The 17,716-nt window shown below is 37.9% G+C and overlaps 1 protein-coding gene across 50 annotated transcripts in view; it reads left to right on the top strand.

Annotated features, from left to right (window-relative positions):
- Window positions 1-17,716, top strand: part of TTN (titin) — a 465,728-nt gene that overhangs the window by 377,252 nt on the left and 70,760 nt on the right. For all 50 annotated transcript variants that reach the window (XM_067549108.1, XM_067549128.1, XM_067549138.1 and 47 more), the window contains 28 exons: window positions 521-805; window positions 1,125-1,276; window positions 1,414-1,561; window positions 1,677-1,854; window positions 1,957-2,078; window positions 2,163-2,450; window positions 2,545-2,841; window positions 2,950-3,136; window positions 5,818-5,933; window positions 6,029-6,328; window positions 6,585-6,884; window positions 6,984-7,089; window positions 8,068-8,264; window positions 8,439-8,744; window positions 8,849-9,127; window positions 10,026-10,325; window positions 10,428-10,730; window positions 10,842-11,216; window positions 11,303-11,605; window positions 12,446-12,745; window positions 12,837-13,133; window positions 13,226-13,510; window positions 13,605-13,898; window positions 14,431-14,730; window positions 14,838-15,146; window positions 15,239-15,429; window positions 16,428-16,857; window positions 17,346-17,654. In XM_067549108.1, the coding sequence (XP_067405209.1) occupies window positions 521-805; window positions 1,125-1,276; window positions 1,414-1,561; window positions 1,677-1,854; window positions 1,957-2,078; window positions 2,163-2,450; window positions 2,545-2,841; window positions 2,950-3,136; window positions 5,818-5,933; window positions 6,029-6,328; window positions 6,585-6,884; window positions 6,984-7,089; window positions 8,068-8,264; window positions 8,439-8,744; window positions 8,849-9,127; window positions 10,026-10,325; window positions 10,428-10,730; window positions 10,842-11,216; window positions 11,303-11,605; window positions 12,446-12,745; window positions 12,837-13,133; window positions 13,226-13,510; window positions 13,605-13,898; window positions 14,431-14,730; window positions 14,838-15,146; window positions 15,239-15,429; window positions 16,428-16,857; window positions 17,346-17,654 (7,257 nt within the window). The remainder of the gene's footprint in view (window positions 1-520; window positions 806-1,124; window positions 1,277-1,413; window positions 1,562-1,676; window positions 1,855-1,956; window positions 2,079-2,162; window positions 2,451-2,544; window positions 2,842-2,949; window positions 3,137-5,817; window positions 5,934-6,028; window positions 6,329-6,584; window positions 6,885-6,983; window positions 7,090-8,067; window positions 8,265-8,438; window positions 8,745-8,848; window positions 9,128-10,025; window positions 10,326-10,427; window positions 10,731-10,841; window positions 11,217-11,302; window positions 11,606-12,445; window positions 12,746-12,836; window positions 13,134-13,225; window positions 13,511-13,604; window positions 13,899-14,430; window positions 14,731-14,837; window positions 15,147-15,238; window positions 15,430-16,427; window positions 16,858-17,345; window positions 17,655-17,716) is intronic.

The following is a 17,716-nucleotide window of genomic DNA, read 5'->3' on the forward strand; positions in this document are numbered from 1 at the left end:
TGTCAGTGCTAAAATCAGGATGTTACTGTTCAAGCCCTTCATCTGACAATTACAATATTAGCACTTAGTGCCAACAGCAAGGGTCTTTGACCCGGTGAAATTCTGGGACACTTCTTTGTTACAAGCATCTCTGCAGGTGGGCTCGCTCTATGTTGGGAGATCCAATGAACAACAGCATAAGCAGCTATGCAGGAGAGGGAGGATGGTCTTTTAACTACCCATCTACTGAGTGGGACCAAAAACTTTTACAAATATATTAAAAGTTTTACTACCAATGGAAGTTAAACTTCACACCTGCTATTGTTTAGCCAGCTAGCTATCTTAAGGCTTTCTAAAGAGCACACTAGTAGAGAGAGGGCAGGAGTGAGCTGCTGCAACTGGGCCCACGAGGCTCCTCTCTGGCTGCTGCTGGTGGTAGAGGAGTCAAGAAGCAGCTTGCCAATAGCCGAATCATTGACAACAGTGTAAAAATCAAAAAGTCTGAAAGTATTTAATAGAATAATTTTTTCCCCTTTTTCAGTTGGACCTACAATGGACTTACGTGCATTTAAAGATGGACTGGAAGTTATTGTCCCAGAGCCACTCAAGATCCATGTTCCTATCACGGGCTACCCTGTGCCAACTGCAACGTGGTCTGTTGGTGACAAAATCTTAGAAAAGGATGACCGTGTGAAAATAAAGACTACTGCAACCTTTGCAGAACTTGTTATTACTCCAAGTGAACGTCCAGACAAGGGCATTTATACCTTGAAATTAGAAAACCCTGTGTCATCTGTTTCAGGAGAAATTGATGTTAATGTCATTGGTAAGCAGGAAAAAACCTCCTTTTGGGTATTTAAATTATAGCAATAATTTCTAATAGATATCTTGCAAAAAACCTTAGGATCATTATACAATGAGAAACCATACAACATTCAGCAAACCAGGTATATTTAACAATAATTCTAACAAATATAACTTCACTGAAATCCATCTGCAATGGTCTTTCAGTTTTCAGTATCCTACAATTCATAATTTAGGGGAGAGTGCCTAAGTAGCCAAAATCTTTTAATAAATAGATTCAATGGAAAATATGGTAAACTATTGATGAAAAGACAAATTAATGTAGTATATGTCACTTCCAGCTCGCCCAAGTGCACCAAGAGAACTAAAAGTTATAGACATGACCAGGAACACAGTGCAGTTGACATGGGAAGCACCAGAAAATGATGGAGGAAGTCCAGTAACTGGCTATCTTATTGAAAAACGTGATGTAAGCCGGAAAACATGGACCCAGGTAAGTTTTTTTATTTGCTTTTGTAAATACAGTTAGTTGTCACTTCCTATATTGTTTTCATTTGTACCGCTGAAGTCTGGTCATTTGATGTTTGGGAAAGAATTCTAGAAATATATTAGAGCATTTCTTTTTCTCAGGTTCTGGATAATGTTGTTGATCAAGAGTTTACTGTACCTGACCTCATCCAAGGAAAAGAATATTTGTTTAGAGTTTCAGCACGCAATAAATGTGGACCAGGAGAGCCCGCATATATTGATGAACCTGTAAATATGTCAGCACCAGCAAGTTAGTACTCTTCTTTATGTTTCTATTATTTTGCTGCTTTTGCTTTTATATGACTTTTTGAAAAAAATCTATCTCAAATTGGTTTTTAAGATGCTATATATCTTTCATATTGTAGCGGTGCCTGATCCACCAGAGAATGTTAAATGGAGAGATCCAACATCTAAAAGCATCTTCCTAGCATGGGAACCACCTAAGTATGATGGTGGTTCACGCATCAAGGGTTATCTGGTCGAAAAATGCCAACGTGGCACTGACAAGTGGGAGCCCTGTGGTGAGCCTGTTGTTGAAACTAAGTAAGCATTTTAAACCCAAAAATCAGGAGGAATGTCATTTTAATTAAATAAAATATTCTATTCCTACCATTTTAAATATATGAATTATTTTATAATTAACAGAATGGAAGTAACAAAACTTAAAGAAGGGGAATGGTACTCATACCGGGTTAAGGCCTTAAACAAACATGGAGCAAGCAAGCCAAGCAAGCCAACAGATGAGATCCAGGCCATAGATGCAAAGGGTAATTATTTAAATGAACGAATGAAATCCAATTTATTCTTTCTAACATTCTCCATAACAACGTTTTAATTTTCTCTTAACTCAGAAGCCCCAGAAATTTTCCTAGATGTGAAACTTCTGGCTGGACTGACTGTAAAAGCTGGAACTAAAATTGAGCTACCAGCTACAATAAAAGGAAAGCCTGAGCCTCGGATTACTTGGACCAAGGCTGATAAAATCCTGAGACCTGATGATAGAATTACTATCGAAACCAAACCTAACCATTCCACAGTCACTATTACGGACAGCAAGAGAAGTGACAGCGGAACCTATATTATTGAAGCTGTAAATTCCAGTGGGCGTGCTACCGCTGTTGTTGAAGTTAATGTTTTAGGTATATTATATTTATTATATTTATTCGTAAATCAAAATAAATGTAGACAACCATATAAGCATCAGAAATTAATATTAATCTATGTCATCCATAGATAAGCCTGGTCCCCCCGCTGCATTTGATATATCAGATATTACAAATGAATCCTGCTTCCTGACATGGAATCCTCCTCGAGATGATGGTGGATCTAAAATCACAAACTATGTTGTTGAGAGAAGAGCTACCGACAGTGAAGTATGGCACAAGCTGTCATCAACTATTAAAGAAACCAACTTCAAAGCGACGAACTTAACCCCTCATAAAGAATATATCTTCCGAGTCAGTGCTGAAAACATGTATGGTGTTGGGGAGCCAGTTCAACATAGCCCCATCATTGCTAAATATTCATTTGGTAAGATAATTAATTTGATGCTCAGTTTACTGTGTACTTTTACAGAAAATATATACATTTACAAATGTGTGTGTGTATGTTTAAATTTATATTTATGAATTTGTACAGATCCACCAGGGCCTCCAACAGGTGTCACACCTTCTGAAATCACGAAAGAGTCTGTGACCTTAACATGGTGTGAACCAGATGAAGATGGTGGCAGTCCAATCACTGGTTATTGGGTTGAGAGATTTGATCCTGATCACAATAAATGGATAAGATGCAATAAGATACCAGTGAAAGACACAACGTTCAAGTATGACTACTATCAATTTAGCTTATAAATGGGGCTATAAATACAGATAAATGTAACACTGACCTATTCAACAAATATATCATTTTCTTATTCTCTTCTTTTGCTGTCCTAAATGTAGAACAAGTTAATGTCTGATGGCATGCTTTCTCTTTCAATACTTAATTTTAATCAAGAATTTCTTTATGGCAGACTGAGTCTTATATCTTTTCCTTTTCCCCACAAATGGAATAGCTACTTTCTCTGCTGCATCCCCAAGCACCCTCTGTGATTGCCAAACACTATTCTCAAAGTTGGTGCCATTGCCATTCCATAGTTTAGGTCACACAGGGAAATTTGTCAACACTTGTATATAGCTAACAATCTTCCAATCCAAAGAGCAAAAACATCTGGCAGGTCCCCAACATTAGTCTTCTGTATGACAGTGTAACTTTCTGCTGTTGCTAAGGAGGAGTACAGAAAATAGCACAAGCATGTTGGGACAAAATCAGAAAGGCTAATGCATAAAATGAGTTACACCCAGCAATAAAGATAACAGGCAATAAGAAAAGGTTCTTTAAATACATTAGGAGTAAGAGAAAGACCAAAGAAAGTATAGGTTCTGTATTTAGCAGGGAAGCAGAGTTAATAACTGAGGGCTGAAGTAGAAGAAGAAGAAGAAGCATTCAATGCCTATTTTGCTTGAGTCTTCACTTAAAAAATTAATGGTGACCAGATATTCAATATAACTAATATTAACACCAAGGGAAAAGAAAGTAAGCCAAAATAGGGAAAGAACAGGTTAAAGAATATTTAGCTAAAATGAATTTATTCAAGTCGGCAAGACTTGATAAAATTTATCCTAGGGCACGTAGGGAACTAGCTGAAGCAATCTCAGAACCATTGCCAATTATCCAGAGTTCCAGAGGACTAGAGAAGGGCAAAGATATAGTACTTATGTTGAAAAAGAGGAACAAAAAGGACCCAAGGAATTATAGATGAATCAGCCTAAATTCAATACCTGGAAAGATACTGGAACAAATTATTAAACACTCAGTTTATGAGCACCTAGAGGATAATAAGGAATACCCAGCATGGATTTGGTAAGAACAAATCCTGCCAAACCAATCTAATTTCCTCCTTTAACAAAGTTACTGGGCTAGTGGATGGGGGAGGGAAGTAGTAAATGTGATATAGCTTGATTTTAGTAAGGGTATGTCTATACTGATGGCGGCAAAGTCACCGCTGTCAGATCAGCCTATCTGGATCGATTGAGCGGTCAGTGAAGACCCGCTCAATCGATCCAGAAGTTGGCGCTGGTAAACCACCCCCTCAAGTGGTTTCCGTCAGCGCAGTGAAGTGAAGACGCCGTGTAGAAGGGAAGCACAGCAGTCGATGGGAGTTACGCAAGCTATTCTACGTAGCTTACGTAACTCCCGTCGACTGCTGCCGAATCGCTAGGTAAGTGTAGATCAGGGCTCAGTCTTTTGACAATCATACATGACATTCTCCTAAGCAAAGGGAAATGGGGTCTAGATTAAATTTCTATGGAGTGGGTGTACAACTGTTTGAAAGACTGTACTCAAAGAGTAGTTATCAATAGTTCACTGTCAAATCGGGAGGGTGTATCTATGGGGTTCTGCAGGGGTCAGCCCTGGGTCTGGTATTATTCAATATTTTCATTAATGACTTGGATAATGGAGTGGAGAGTATGCTTATAAAATGTACAGATAACACCACGCTGGGGAGTTGTTGCAAGCACTTTGAAGGACTGGTTTGGAATTCAAAATGACCTTGACAAATTGGAGAATTGGTCTGAAGTACAACACTTAGGAAGGAAAGATCAAATGCACAACTACAAATTGGGGAATAACTGGGTGGGTCGGGATTATAGTGGATCACAAATTATAGGGGATCACAAATTGAATATGACTCAACAGTGTGATGCAGCTGGGATGTATTTACATGAGTATCATATCTAAGACACGGGGTAATTGTCCCACTCTTCTCTGCCCTAGTGAGGCCTCAGCCAGAGTACTGTGTCCAGTTCTGAGTGCCACACTTTAGAAAAGATATGGACAAATTGGAGAGCAACAGAAATGACAAAAGGTTAAGAAAACCTGACCTATGAGGAAAGGTTAAAAAAACTTGGCATGTTTAGTCTTGAGAAAAGAAGAAGGGGACCTGATAACAGTCTTCAAATATGTTAAGGGCTACTATAAATATGACCTGGATCAATTGTACTCTGTGTCCACTGAAGGTAGGACACATAGTAATTAGCTTAATCTGCAGCAAGGGAGATTTAGGTTAGATATTAGGAAAAACTTTCTAACTCTAAGGGTAATTAAGCTCTGGAATAGGCTTTCAAGGGAGGTTGTGGAATCCCCATTAATGGAGGTTTTTAGGAACAGGATGGACAACACATGCCAGGGATCATCTAGGTTTATTTAGTCCTGCCAGAGCATTGGGTGCTGGACTTGATCCCTTTTGAGCTCTCTTATAGTCCTACATTTCTATGATTCTATTGTCAGTATATCATTTAGTATCTTTAATCTATAACATTTAATATAACATATTAGCTAGGAATTTGGGGTGGGAGGTTTACATATATAACAATATACTGACTTAAAAATACAATGCTAAGCATGCATTAATGTGTAGGTTTGGCTTTATTACTAAATATACATTTTATTCCCTATTAACAGAGTTAAAGGTCTTACCAACAAGAAGAAGTACAAGTTCCGTGTCTTGGCAGAGAATCTTGCGGGACCTGGAAAACCAAGCAAGGAGACAGAGCCAATCTTAGTGAAAGATCCTATTGGTATTATGAATACATTTCTTTCACGGTTTAATTGAACATAGAACAAATTATTTCCTTGATTTTAAAGTCTAAATTATTATTTAATTTGTGTCTAGATCCTCCCTGGCCCCCAGGCAAGCCAACTGTGAAAGATGTTGCCAAAACATCATTATTCCTTCAGTGGACAAAACCAGAACATGATGGAGGTGCAAAGATTGAGTCCTATGTCATTGAGTTACTAAAAACCGGAACGGATGAGTGGGTCAGAGTCGCTGATGGAGTTCCCATGACTGAACATTTCCTCAAGGGGCTTATGGAGAAACAAGAATACTCCTTCCGCATAAGAGCTGTGAACAAGGCTGGGGAGAGCGAGCCTAGTGAGCCCAGTGACCCTGTGCTATGCAAAGAGAGACTGCGTGAGTAGCATTTCAAATATATATTGTTAAAAATACACATTTTACAGTTTTAAAATAAAAACTAAAACAGCCTAAACTGTGTCTGCATGTTTAGCCATCAAGTAAATTTTTGTAAGCTTATGAAATATTGAAATCAGTCCTGCATCCACTGTAAAAATGCCATCTTTTAATAAGCTCCATGTTATTCCCTGTCTTCTGTGCCTCTGATAGGATAAAGAGATAAAACTATTTTTCTTTGTTTTAATATATTTTACAGATCCTCCTTCACCACCTCGATGGCTTGAGGTTATTAACATTACTAAGAACACTGCAGATCTTAAATGGACTGTACCAGAAAAAGATGGGGGTTCCCCAATTACCAATTACATTGTTGAAAAGAGAGATGTGAGACGGAAAGGCTGGCAAACAGTTGACACTACAGTAAAAGACACCAAATACACAGTGACCCCGCTCACTGAAGGTTCACTCTATGTGTTCCGTGTGGCTGCTGAAAATGCAATTGGGCAGAGTGACTACTGTGAAATTGAAGATTCCGTTCTTGCTAAAGATACTTTCAGTAAGTTTTCACCTTTGCATAGTAGTTATTAGTAGTTATTGTATACAAAGACATAGTTTTTGGACTCCTTTTCTCCTAATATGGATATTTTGTTTTTAGCTACTCCTGGACCACCGTATGCTCTTGCAGTGGTTGAAGTGACAAAGAGACATGTTGACCTAAAATGGGAACCACCTAAGAATGATGGTGGCAGACCAATTCAAAGGTAAGATAATTACAGGTTTGTATAGCGCTAGCAGAATAGTAGGTGATATTTAGATATACAGGAAGACAAGGCTCTTTTCTCAAAAAGCTTAAAATCTAGACAGACAAGGTATAAATGGAGGGAGAGGAATGTGATATAAAGGGAAGCAGTGTGGTCATACCTGTTAAGGCTGTGAGTTCAAAAAACAGGAGATCTTCTACAAATATATGACCTAATTTGCATGTTCAGTGAATACTGTAGCATCAAGGTTATATGAAGGAATCAGATGAATTCACATCATCTTTATAATCCAACAAACTTTAATGCAGACAGAGCCCTTACACAGCAGTGCCTGCCTCTCCTAGAGATGGGGATAGCTGGCTCCAACCACCAAAATAACACTGTCCCCCACATCTCTGGCTCCCCATAACCCTAGTCCCCACCTTTTGAGCTTGCCTTGTCTCTCCTTCCATCAAGCTTCTTCATTCCCATGAAGCATTGTCCCATACATTCCGACAGTCATAGAGATATGGCTAGAACACCCACCTAAATCTCTTATTTTAGTATCACTCTAGCCATATTATCTATGCCTTGGCAGGTTGGATCTATGATCTAGGTGGAATTTCTATGGTTAGAGTCCTTCTAGACTCTAATCACTGAGACCCGTCTTAGAGGCAACAGAGACATAGGCTGGAGATCCTTCCCTTCAGGTTTGCAGCTCTCCTAATCTGGAGAATGAAGCAGTTGCTCAGGAGCCCAGAAGTGGGATCCCCAGACAGAGAGTCCCCCAACCAAAACTGAGATTTAACAGGTCTGAATAGTTAATATGTGAAGTTAAGCCCACAGCACATTAGCTCTACATGCAATTCTGTGTTTATTTTTGCTTTTTTTTCCTTTGTTTGTTTCTTTTAATATCTCTTTGCCTATTTTCAGTGTGAATGAAATTGTGAACATTCTATGATTCCATGCTTCCAATGGTATCTTTTCTTATTTACATAGATATGTTATTGAAAAGAAAGAAAAACTAGGCACACGGTGGGTGAAAGCTGGCAAGACACCTGGACCCGACTGTCATTTCAGAGTGACTGATGTTATTGAAGGAACAGAGGTACAGTTCCAGGTTCGTGCAGAAAATGAAGCTGGTTGTGGTCATCCAAGTGAACCAACTGATCTCCTTGCGATTGTAGACCCAACAAGTAAGTCATAATGAAATAATTGAAGTATGAAATATAGGGTCAAAATACTATGTAGAACCAATAGACTGATATTGCAAAAAGTACTGTAATTCTTATGCCCACAGAAATGTGTTAGTCTTTACGGTGCTACAGGAGTCTCTTTGTTTTTGCTGTAATTCTTTTGCATTTTTACAGGCCCTCCTTCACCTCCTCTGGATTTACATGTGACAGATGCAAGCAGAAAGCACATTTCCATTGCATGGAAACCACCAGAGAAAAATGGTGGTAGTCCTATTATTGGATACAATGTTGAGTTGTGTGAAGCGGGAACAGAAAAATGGATGCGAATCAATTCTCGTCCAGTAAAAGACTTGAAATACAAAGTTGAAGAGGGCATTGTTCCTGACAAGGAGTATGTGCTAAGAGTAAGAGCTGTCAATGCTATTGGAGCTAGTGATCCATCAGACATCTCAGAAAATGTTGTTGCTAAAGATCCAGACTGTAAGAATATATTACTTTTTAAAGTGATTGGTAATTTATAAATGCAAAAGTAGATTGGCATTTTGAAGCTTTTTAATAATAATAATATACTATTACTTTTGCAGGCAATCCTACTATTGACCTAAAGACTCAAGACATCGTTGTTATTGAAGGAGAGAAGTTAAGTATCCCTGTACCCTTTCGAGCTGTTCCATCACCAACCATTACATGGCATAAAGATGGCAAGGAGGTTAAAGCAGGGGACAGAACAACAATGAAGAGCGATTACACATCTGCATTACTTGAAGTCACAAACAGTGTTCATGCTGATGCAGGTGTTTACACTATCACACTAGAGAACAAATTGGGCTCAACAACTGGCTCAGTCAACGTCAAAGTCATAGGTAACTAAACTTTTTTTGACAATAAGCTTTTTGAGGGGGGTGGTGCTTACCCCTGTTCTAGGCCATTGATGGCATAAAAGGGCAATGAAAATCCCATATCTGGCCAGGGAGGATTTTCCTGGTGCAGGCACTCAGGAGACTGGTATAAGGTTGCCTCTGAAGGATCCCATGTGGGCCATGGTATCGGAAGCATGCCAGAGGAAGGATTTAGTGGGGGAAGGGATATGTTGGAGCCCTAGCACACAATGCTGCAGAGTTTCTAGGTGGCACTTTCGCCCCTAAAGCAGCTTTGGGAGATTGCCAGAACTTAGTCAGGTCCCCAGCTCTGTTGACTTGCACTGGGAACCTCTCAATCGCCAGAATAGCCCAGGAGCTGAAGGAAACAAACGTGACTTAAAGCCATCACAGCCCCCTTTTCCCTGGGATACAAATTGTGTGCTGTGTCTGTCAGAGGACGCATAGCATAGCACAGAATCTTACCCTTTATACCCATTCTAAAATAATATAATTATGCACTATAAATGAACAGTCTTGCCAATTATTTATATTTAAAATGCTATTCAGACATAAAATCCCTAACAGAGGTCAATTTTGACACTTTAATTGATCTGTAATCCCTCTATAAGCCAATTACTATGGAGAATAAAATAAATAAACTAAAGCCAACAGGTTATATGAATCTTTCATGTCTACTGCCATAAGGAAATGTAAATTCATGTCTATGCTGTGCAACCAATATTGTTCTTTTGATCTGGTTTGTGCAAAACAAAAGTAAAAAATACAATGTAATTTCACACTTGTACTAAAGCAGTTTCCTAGCTTCTTCTTCTTCTTCTTCTTCTTCTTCTTCTTCTTCTTCTTGTTAGAGTAATTAAATAAAAATTATTATTTGAAACAGGTCTGCCTGGACAGTGCAAAAACATTAAAGCAAGTGAAGTGACTAAAAATTCATGCAAGGTAAGCTGGGAACCTCCAGAATATGATGGTGGCACTCCCATTTTACATTATGTCCTGGAACGTAGAGAAGCTGGTCGTAGAACATATATTCCAGTGATGTCTGGTGAGAACAAACTCTCGTGGCATGTCAAGGACCTTATACCAAATGGTGAATATTACTTCCGTGTTAAAGCTGTCAATAAGATTGGAGGAGGCGAATACATTGAATTAAGGAACCCAGTCATTGCTGAAGACCCAAAGCGTAAGTTCTTATATTAATGGATAATCGACTAGATTGATTTTAAAGTAATTTCTCTATATCTTCTAATTGTTTTAAGTTCTATTTTTTATTATCATTTTACAGAGCGTCCAGATCCACCTGTTGATCTTGAGATTCATAATCCAACATCAAAGTCAGTAACTCTTACATGGAAGCCTCCTTTGTATGATGGAGGATGCAAGATTATGGGCTATATCTTAGAAAAGATTGCTAAGGGTCAAGACAAATGGGAAAGGTGCAATGACTTTTTGGTACCTGTGTTGACCTACACAGTAAAAGGTCTTGAGGAGGGCAAGGAATACCAGTTCCGTGCTCGTGCAGAGAATGCGGCAGGTGTCAGTGAACCTTCTCGTACCACTCCATTAGTGAAAGCTGTCGATCCCATTGGTATGATTTGCTTATTTTTCTTATTACCACCTATTCTTAAACCTACTGGAAAATACTGCTCTCAATTTCATTTATAAATGCAAATTTAAAATATATTTCTTATTATTACAGAGGTTCCCAAAGTCTTCCTTAGTGCTAATTTACAGGCTGGCCTTGAGGTGAAGCGAGGTGATGAGATTGAACTGGACGCACGTATTTCTGGATCACCGTATCCATCTATCACTTGGTTAAGGAATGATGAAATTATTAGGCCAGAGGAAATAAAAAAGAGAGTAACAAAGTTTACTAGGAGAAGAAAGGGTGAAGTTGAAGAAGAGGAGCCATTTCGCCTTTCATTGCCAGAACGTTTGAATATTGACAACCACACACATGGAGAGTCCTTGCTAGCCGTTCGTGACTCAATCAGACCTGACTATGGCACATATACAATCAGAGTTGAAAATGATCATGGTGTTGCAAAAGCTTCATGTGAAGTAAACGTACTAGGTAGGTGCTTAAACACTTCATTATAAAATGTCAGAGCAGATGGTCACCAGCCTATACTCATTTTTCTCTGGTGTTTTAAAAAATAGATACACCTGGACCTCCTATCAACTTTATATTTGAAGATGTTAGAAAACATTCTGTTGTTTGCAAATGGGAGCCTCCTCTTGATGATGGTGGAAGTGAAATACTGAACTATGTCCTGGAAAAGAAAGACAACTCAAAAGCTGAAATAGGTTGGGTTACTGTCACTTCAACACTCAGGAATTGCAAATACCACGTGCTAAAGCTGATTGAAGGAAAGGAATACCTCTTCCGTGTGACAGCAGAAAATAGGTTAGGACCTGGACCACCATGTATTTCCAAACCACTGGTAGCCAAAGATCCATTCAGTAAGTCTTTTGTTGATATTTAAACACAATACTTTTGGAGAAATTCTATTCTGTATGGATTCTTTTACCAGCCTCATCACTGTAGTATCTGAATGCCTTCCTAGAAGTGCATTAAGCAATATAACTATCATCTGTCACATGTGGTTTATTTTTTATCTTGTCCCCCTCTTGTGAGGGGAGTTGTATGTGCAGTATAGTGTTTTATTTTGGCAGGGTGTTGTTTTGGGTTTGGCTTTTTAATGTACATGCTGCTATATGTTTATATCAGAAAATGCAACATTGAAGAATTGCACATTGTGCTTGGAGCAGAAGATGGTAAGGTTTGTCTGGTCCTTAGTTATTGTAGGGGTTCATTCCACAGTCTCAGATTAAAACCTCAGAGAGATATATCTTCAGCATAGACAAGCTTCTTATGTTGGAAAGTTCCATTGTGCCAGAGGAGTTGCTGACAACAGTCTTTATCCCAATGCTTAGATATCTTAGGCCCAACCCATTGAGTATCTTGAAGATAAGGACCAAGGCCAAATCTATTACAACGCACTTTTTATATAGTACTTTTCATTTTAAAATATTAACAAATTAATCCTGGCCTATATGAAGGAAAGCCATGTTATTATCTCTGTTTTATAGATTGGTAAACTAAACTGCAGTAAGTTTAATTGACTTGTCAAAAATCACACAATAAGAAAATGATAGCACTGCAGTTTGAATGGGTCATTTTTTGTCCCCATGCATAGTCCACTAGGCCATAATGCCTCACTACATAAATAAAATTAAATTTGAGGTCTGGATAAGGTATGCCAAAATTGTATTTTTCTCTTTTTCTCTTTTTTTTTTAAGATCCACCGGATGCACCTGATAAGCCTGAAGTGGAGGATGTTACCAGCAATAGTATGTTGGTTAAATGGAATGAACCAAAAGACAATGGTAGCCCCATCTTGGGTTACTGGATTGAAAAACGTGAAATTAATAGTACTCACTGGGCTCGTGTCAACAGAAACCTCCTAAACACCCTAGAAATAAGAGCTGAGGGGCTTTTGGAAGGACTAACCTATATCTTTAGGGTGTGTGCTGAAAATGCAGCTGGTCCTGGCAAATTTAGTCCACCATCAGATCCCAGAACTGCTCAGGACCCAATACGTAAGTAGTTTAATAGAAGATAATGGCTGGAGGCTGACAAGGGTAGGTTGAATATCCATGAATTTTGATTTACCCCTTTATATTTCTCTAGTGCCACCTGGTCCACCAATTCCAAGAGTTGTTGATACAAGTTCAACTGCTATTGAGCTAGAATGGGAACCTCCAGCATACAACGGTGGTGGTGATATCATCGGTTATTTCATTTACAAACAACTGGTGGGAATAAATGAATGGTCACGCTGCACAGAGAAATCCATTAAGATTAGAAAATACACTGTTAAAGAAATTAGAGAAGGTGCTGATTATAAACTCCGTGTTACCGCTGTTAATGCAGCTGGGGAAGGACCACCTGGCGAAACTGAACCTATAACAGTTTCAGAACCTCAAGGTACTGTTATTGTGCAAATGTCAAATGACAGTATGGCATGTGAGACTCATTTATCTCCCTTAAACTAATTCATTATTCCTATTTTTCTGCAGAGCCTCCCCATGTTGAACTGGATGTTTCTGTCAAAGGAGGCATTCAGATAATGGCTGGGCAAACTCTTAAAATTCCTGCTACTGTCACTGGGCGCCCTACACCTACAATTGTGTGGACTGTGGAGGAAGGTGAATTAGATAAAGAGCGGATTGTTATTGAAAATGTTGGCACCAAATCTGAGCTAACTATTAAGAATGCATTGAGAAAAGACCATGGAAGATATGTGATTACTGCAACCAATGAGAGTGGTTCCAAATTTGCAGCAACCAGAGTAGAAGTTTTTGGTAAGGAATATTACATGCTATGAAATCAAATGTAAGTATACATACATACAAGAAATCTTTGTTTTTTTCTTATGCACCTTGTTTTCTTTTTCAGATGTTCCTGGGCCAGTGCTTGACCTAAAACCTGTGGTTGTGAACAGAAAGATGTGTCTGCTTAACTGGTCTGATCCTGAAGATGATGGAGGAAGTGATATCATCGGCTTCCTTATTGAACGCAAAGATGCCAAAATGCACACTTGGAGACAATGTATAGACACCGATAGATCTAAGTGTGATATTACAGGTCTCGTTGAAGGACAGGAATATATGTTTCGTGTTATTGCCAAGAATAAGTTTGGCTGTGGTCCACCTGTTGACATAGGACCAATTCTTGCAGTTGACCCACTAGGTAAAATAACTATTTGTGTGTTTATGTAAATTATTAAATATAAGGAGATATAGATCACTGCATAGTTATTCTATTAATGTTGAGAGGATGGCACACTGTATATACAATATACATAGACATATTCATGGTTTTTTTTAATGTTCATACTTTTCTGCTATGGAGTTAAGGCTTCAGGCCTTCAGCAGAGTAATCATTGAAGTTAGATCTCTCACTTATATAAAATTACCATGACCTTTTCTGAAAAGGAGTAGGAGATAACTACTTTGACCCTCCTGTTTTCAACCAGACAGCTTCCATTGTCAAGGATTGTGTTTAAACTATTGTTGAGAAACTAATTGTTGCCCTGTTGCCTACATAGTCACTTTGCTATTAGAGAAACTTCAGACTACATTATAATAATAATTCATTATAATAATGAAAGATGCTGCTTTAAAAATGCCAAGTCTGTTTTATTTCATGGGATGAGAAATGAACAAAACTTTAAGTATATGTGTGACTTATATTTTTCATTATGAATTATTTATGATAATAGGTCCTCCAACGGCACCGGAGAGATTCATGTATACAGAGAGAACAAAATCAACCATTACACTTGACTGGAAGCCTCCCCGTAATGATGGCGGTAGTCCTGTCATAGGATACATAGTTGATAAGAGAAGACATGACTCAAATGAATTTGAAAGAGTTAACCAGAAACTCTGTCCAACTACATCTCTTGTTGTAGAAAATCTTGCTGACCTACATATGTATGAATTCCGAGTCAAAGCAGTCAATGCTATAGGTGAAAGTGAACCGTCACTACCACTTAATGTAGTTATACAAGATGATGAAGGTACATCTGTTTATTAGAAATATGTAAAACTGCCTTCAAAACTCTATTAACCAGTTTCTTTGCTTTTTGTTACTGACTTCATTCTTCATTTTTGTTTTGTTTTTCAGTACCTCCAGCTGTCACGTTACGTCTGGCCGTCAGAGGAGATACTATCAAAGTGATGGCAGGAGAGCAAGTTAATATTCCAGCTGACGTGACAGGTCTACCAATGCCAAAGATTGAATGGGCCAAAAATGAAGTTGTAATTGACAAACCATCTGATGCACTTAAGATAACCAAAAAAGAAATATCTAGATCTGAAGCAAAAACTGAACTTAGCATGCCTGCTGCAGTTAGGGATGATAAAGGCACTTACACAGTCACAGCTTCCAATCGTCTCGGCACAGCATATCGCAATGCTTATGTTGAAGTATATGGTAAGTAACAGATTTTTTTAATGAAATGACAAAAACAAATATGTTTTTGCCTTTTCCTTAACATAATACTATATTGTACTGCTTTTATTTAGATCGTCCTTCTCCACCAAGAAACCTTGCAGTGTCTGACATTAAAGCAGAATCATGCTATTTGACCTGGGATGTCCCCCTTGATAATGGTGGCAGTGAAATTACCCATTACATTATTGAAAAACGTGATGCCAGTAGGAAGAAATCTGAATGGGAAGAGGTCTCCAACACGGTGGTTGACAGACGATTTGGGGTAAAATTATCTGAAAACTTTTCTGTACTTTACAAAGTGTCTTTATTATGTAATTCAACATGCTTAAATAATAAAAATAATACGTGTACAATACTGAAATAAAATGAATTATCAATACAATGAAAAATTACAGAACACAGAGTTATCTGAGCTGGTGGTGCACACTAGTCATGCCCAGAATATCTCAATAATCACTACTGGCATTGTGTATATCTGTATTTTTTCCAGTCCCAAAAAGAAAATAATATGTTCAGTTACATCATTTATTTTATAAAGAAGTCAATATCTGAGTTAAGGAGACACATCCCTTTTGTGTCTTCTAGGTTAATTTACATCAGAAATATAATTTTGTATTTAGAGAGTAAGGGTGATTACAGTTTCATATGAAAAAAATATGGTAAAGATACACCAGCTGACAAATTGTCATTCAGAAAAATCCCTATAAAGACATTTTAAATCCAGTATTTTTTTATTAATTGTTTTTCCAATTTTGCTTTTGAAGTGTTATAAGTATCTCAGTCAATATTCATTCTCATCCTCCATAAAACTTAATCATACTGGTATATGTCAGAGTAATTCTCACTAATTTAAGATACGGACAACAGTATGTGACCACTTGGCATTTTGGTTAATTGTATTAGGTTTTTCACTTATCCTGTTCTGACCTGCTGCTGTACCTCTTATAGCATTAGCATTAGCTTCCCTGCAGTATATTGCCCTCTTGCTAAAAGGGCAAACAGCCCAAATAGTAGGAGTGAATAAGAGTGTTGATGTCCACATCTACCCCAAAGTCCAAGAGCACTATGACATTTTCATTCACTCTTGGCTCTGTGTGCATGATATATGAATCTCTACTGTGAAGCACATAAAAGTACATGTAGCCATGTCATTGGGATAGCTAAATAAGTGATTTTAATTAAACAGTATCAAAAGAGGTAAAATTAAATATATGCTTATTTTGAAAAAAAGCATTTATTAATTTAAACCTTGTTTTTCAGGTGTGGAAACTTGCAACAAATGGCGAATACCAGTTTAGAGTTAGGGCAGTAAACAAATATGGAACAAGTGATGAGTGCCTCTCAGAGAAAGTGGTCATTAAGGATCCGTATGGCCTTCCTGGACCTCCTGGAAAACCAAAAGTTTTAGATCGCACTAGGTCATCAATGCTGGTGACTTGGGAGCCTCCTTTGGACAATGGTGGCACCCCAATCACTGGCTATTGGTTGGAGAAGAGAGAAGTTGGAGGTGTCTATTGGTCACGTGTTAACAGAGCTCCGGTAACCAAACCAGTAATGAAAGGGCTGGAATTTAATGTCTTGCGGTTGATTGAAGGTGTTGAATACCAGTTCAGAGCTATGGCTGTAAATATGGCTGGAATTGGTCCTCCCAGTGAACCATCAGATCCTGCGTTAGCAGCAGATCCTATATGTAAGTATACAGTTTTTTATGAGTTGCTTTAAAAGTTATAATAAATAAAAATTGTCTTAATTTTGATTTTACTTGCCCTACTTTTATATCAGTTTAACTCTGATGACGTCAATGGAACATTCTTTATTTAAGCTGGCGTAAGTGAGTTCAGAGTCAGTTATTTATTTTTCTTTGTTGTTAAATATTATTAAAGTAGAATAATTTTTATATTATGTTTCAGTTTTCCTTTGTGTATGTATAATTGTTATGTGTTGTAAATATACAAAACATGCATAATAATTACACAAAATGGTGTGTGTCATATACATAACATGTAGAGTATGTTTGTAAATATACATATTTGCAGTATTTTTAATTTTTACTACCATTCTTTTTGACAAAAGTATAGAAAAATACTACTTTTGCTGACATTATGGCATTTTAAAATGTAAATTTGAAAATACATAAACACTAACTCCCAGCCAAAACGTTTTACATTTTCTTACAAGTTGTACCTGGTGCACCATCATGCCCAGAGGTCACAGATAAAACCAAATCAACTATAGCTCTTAAATGGAAACCTCCACAAAAAGATGGTGGCAGTCCTATAAAAGGATACATTGTTGAAATGCAAGAAGAAGGTAGTCCTGACTGGAAGAAGGTGAATGAACAAGAGAAATTGTTCCCTACTTGCGAATGCGTTGTTCCCAGCTTGAAAGAACTTAGAAAGTACAGATTTAGAGTGAAAGCTGTAAATGCTGCTGGGGAATCTGAACCAAGTCTTCCAACATCAGAAATACCCATCAAGGAAATTCTAGGTAAGAGTCTTTTTGAATTAATTTAGATATTTAGAGATAAATTCTACCTTTGCTGTCCATAT

This window comes from Emydura macquarii, unplaced genomic scaffold (assembly GCF_026122565.2).
Source record: "Emydura macquarii macquarii isolate MOO-44397 ecotype Brisbane River unplaced genomic scaffold, CSIRO-AGI_Emac_v2 contig_1253, whole genome shotgun sequence".
Lineage (NCBI taxonomy): Eukaryota > Metazoa > Chordata > Testudines > Chelidae > Emydura > Emydura macquarii.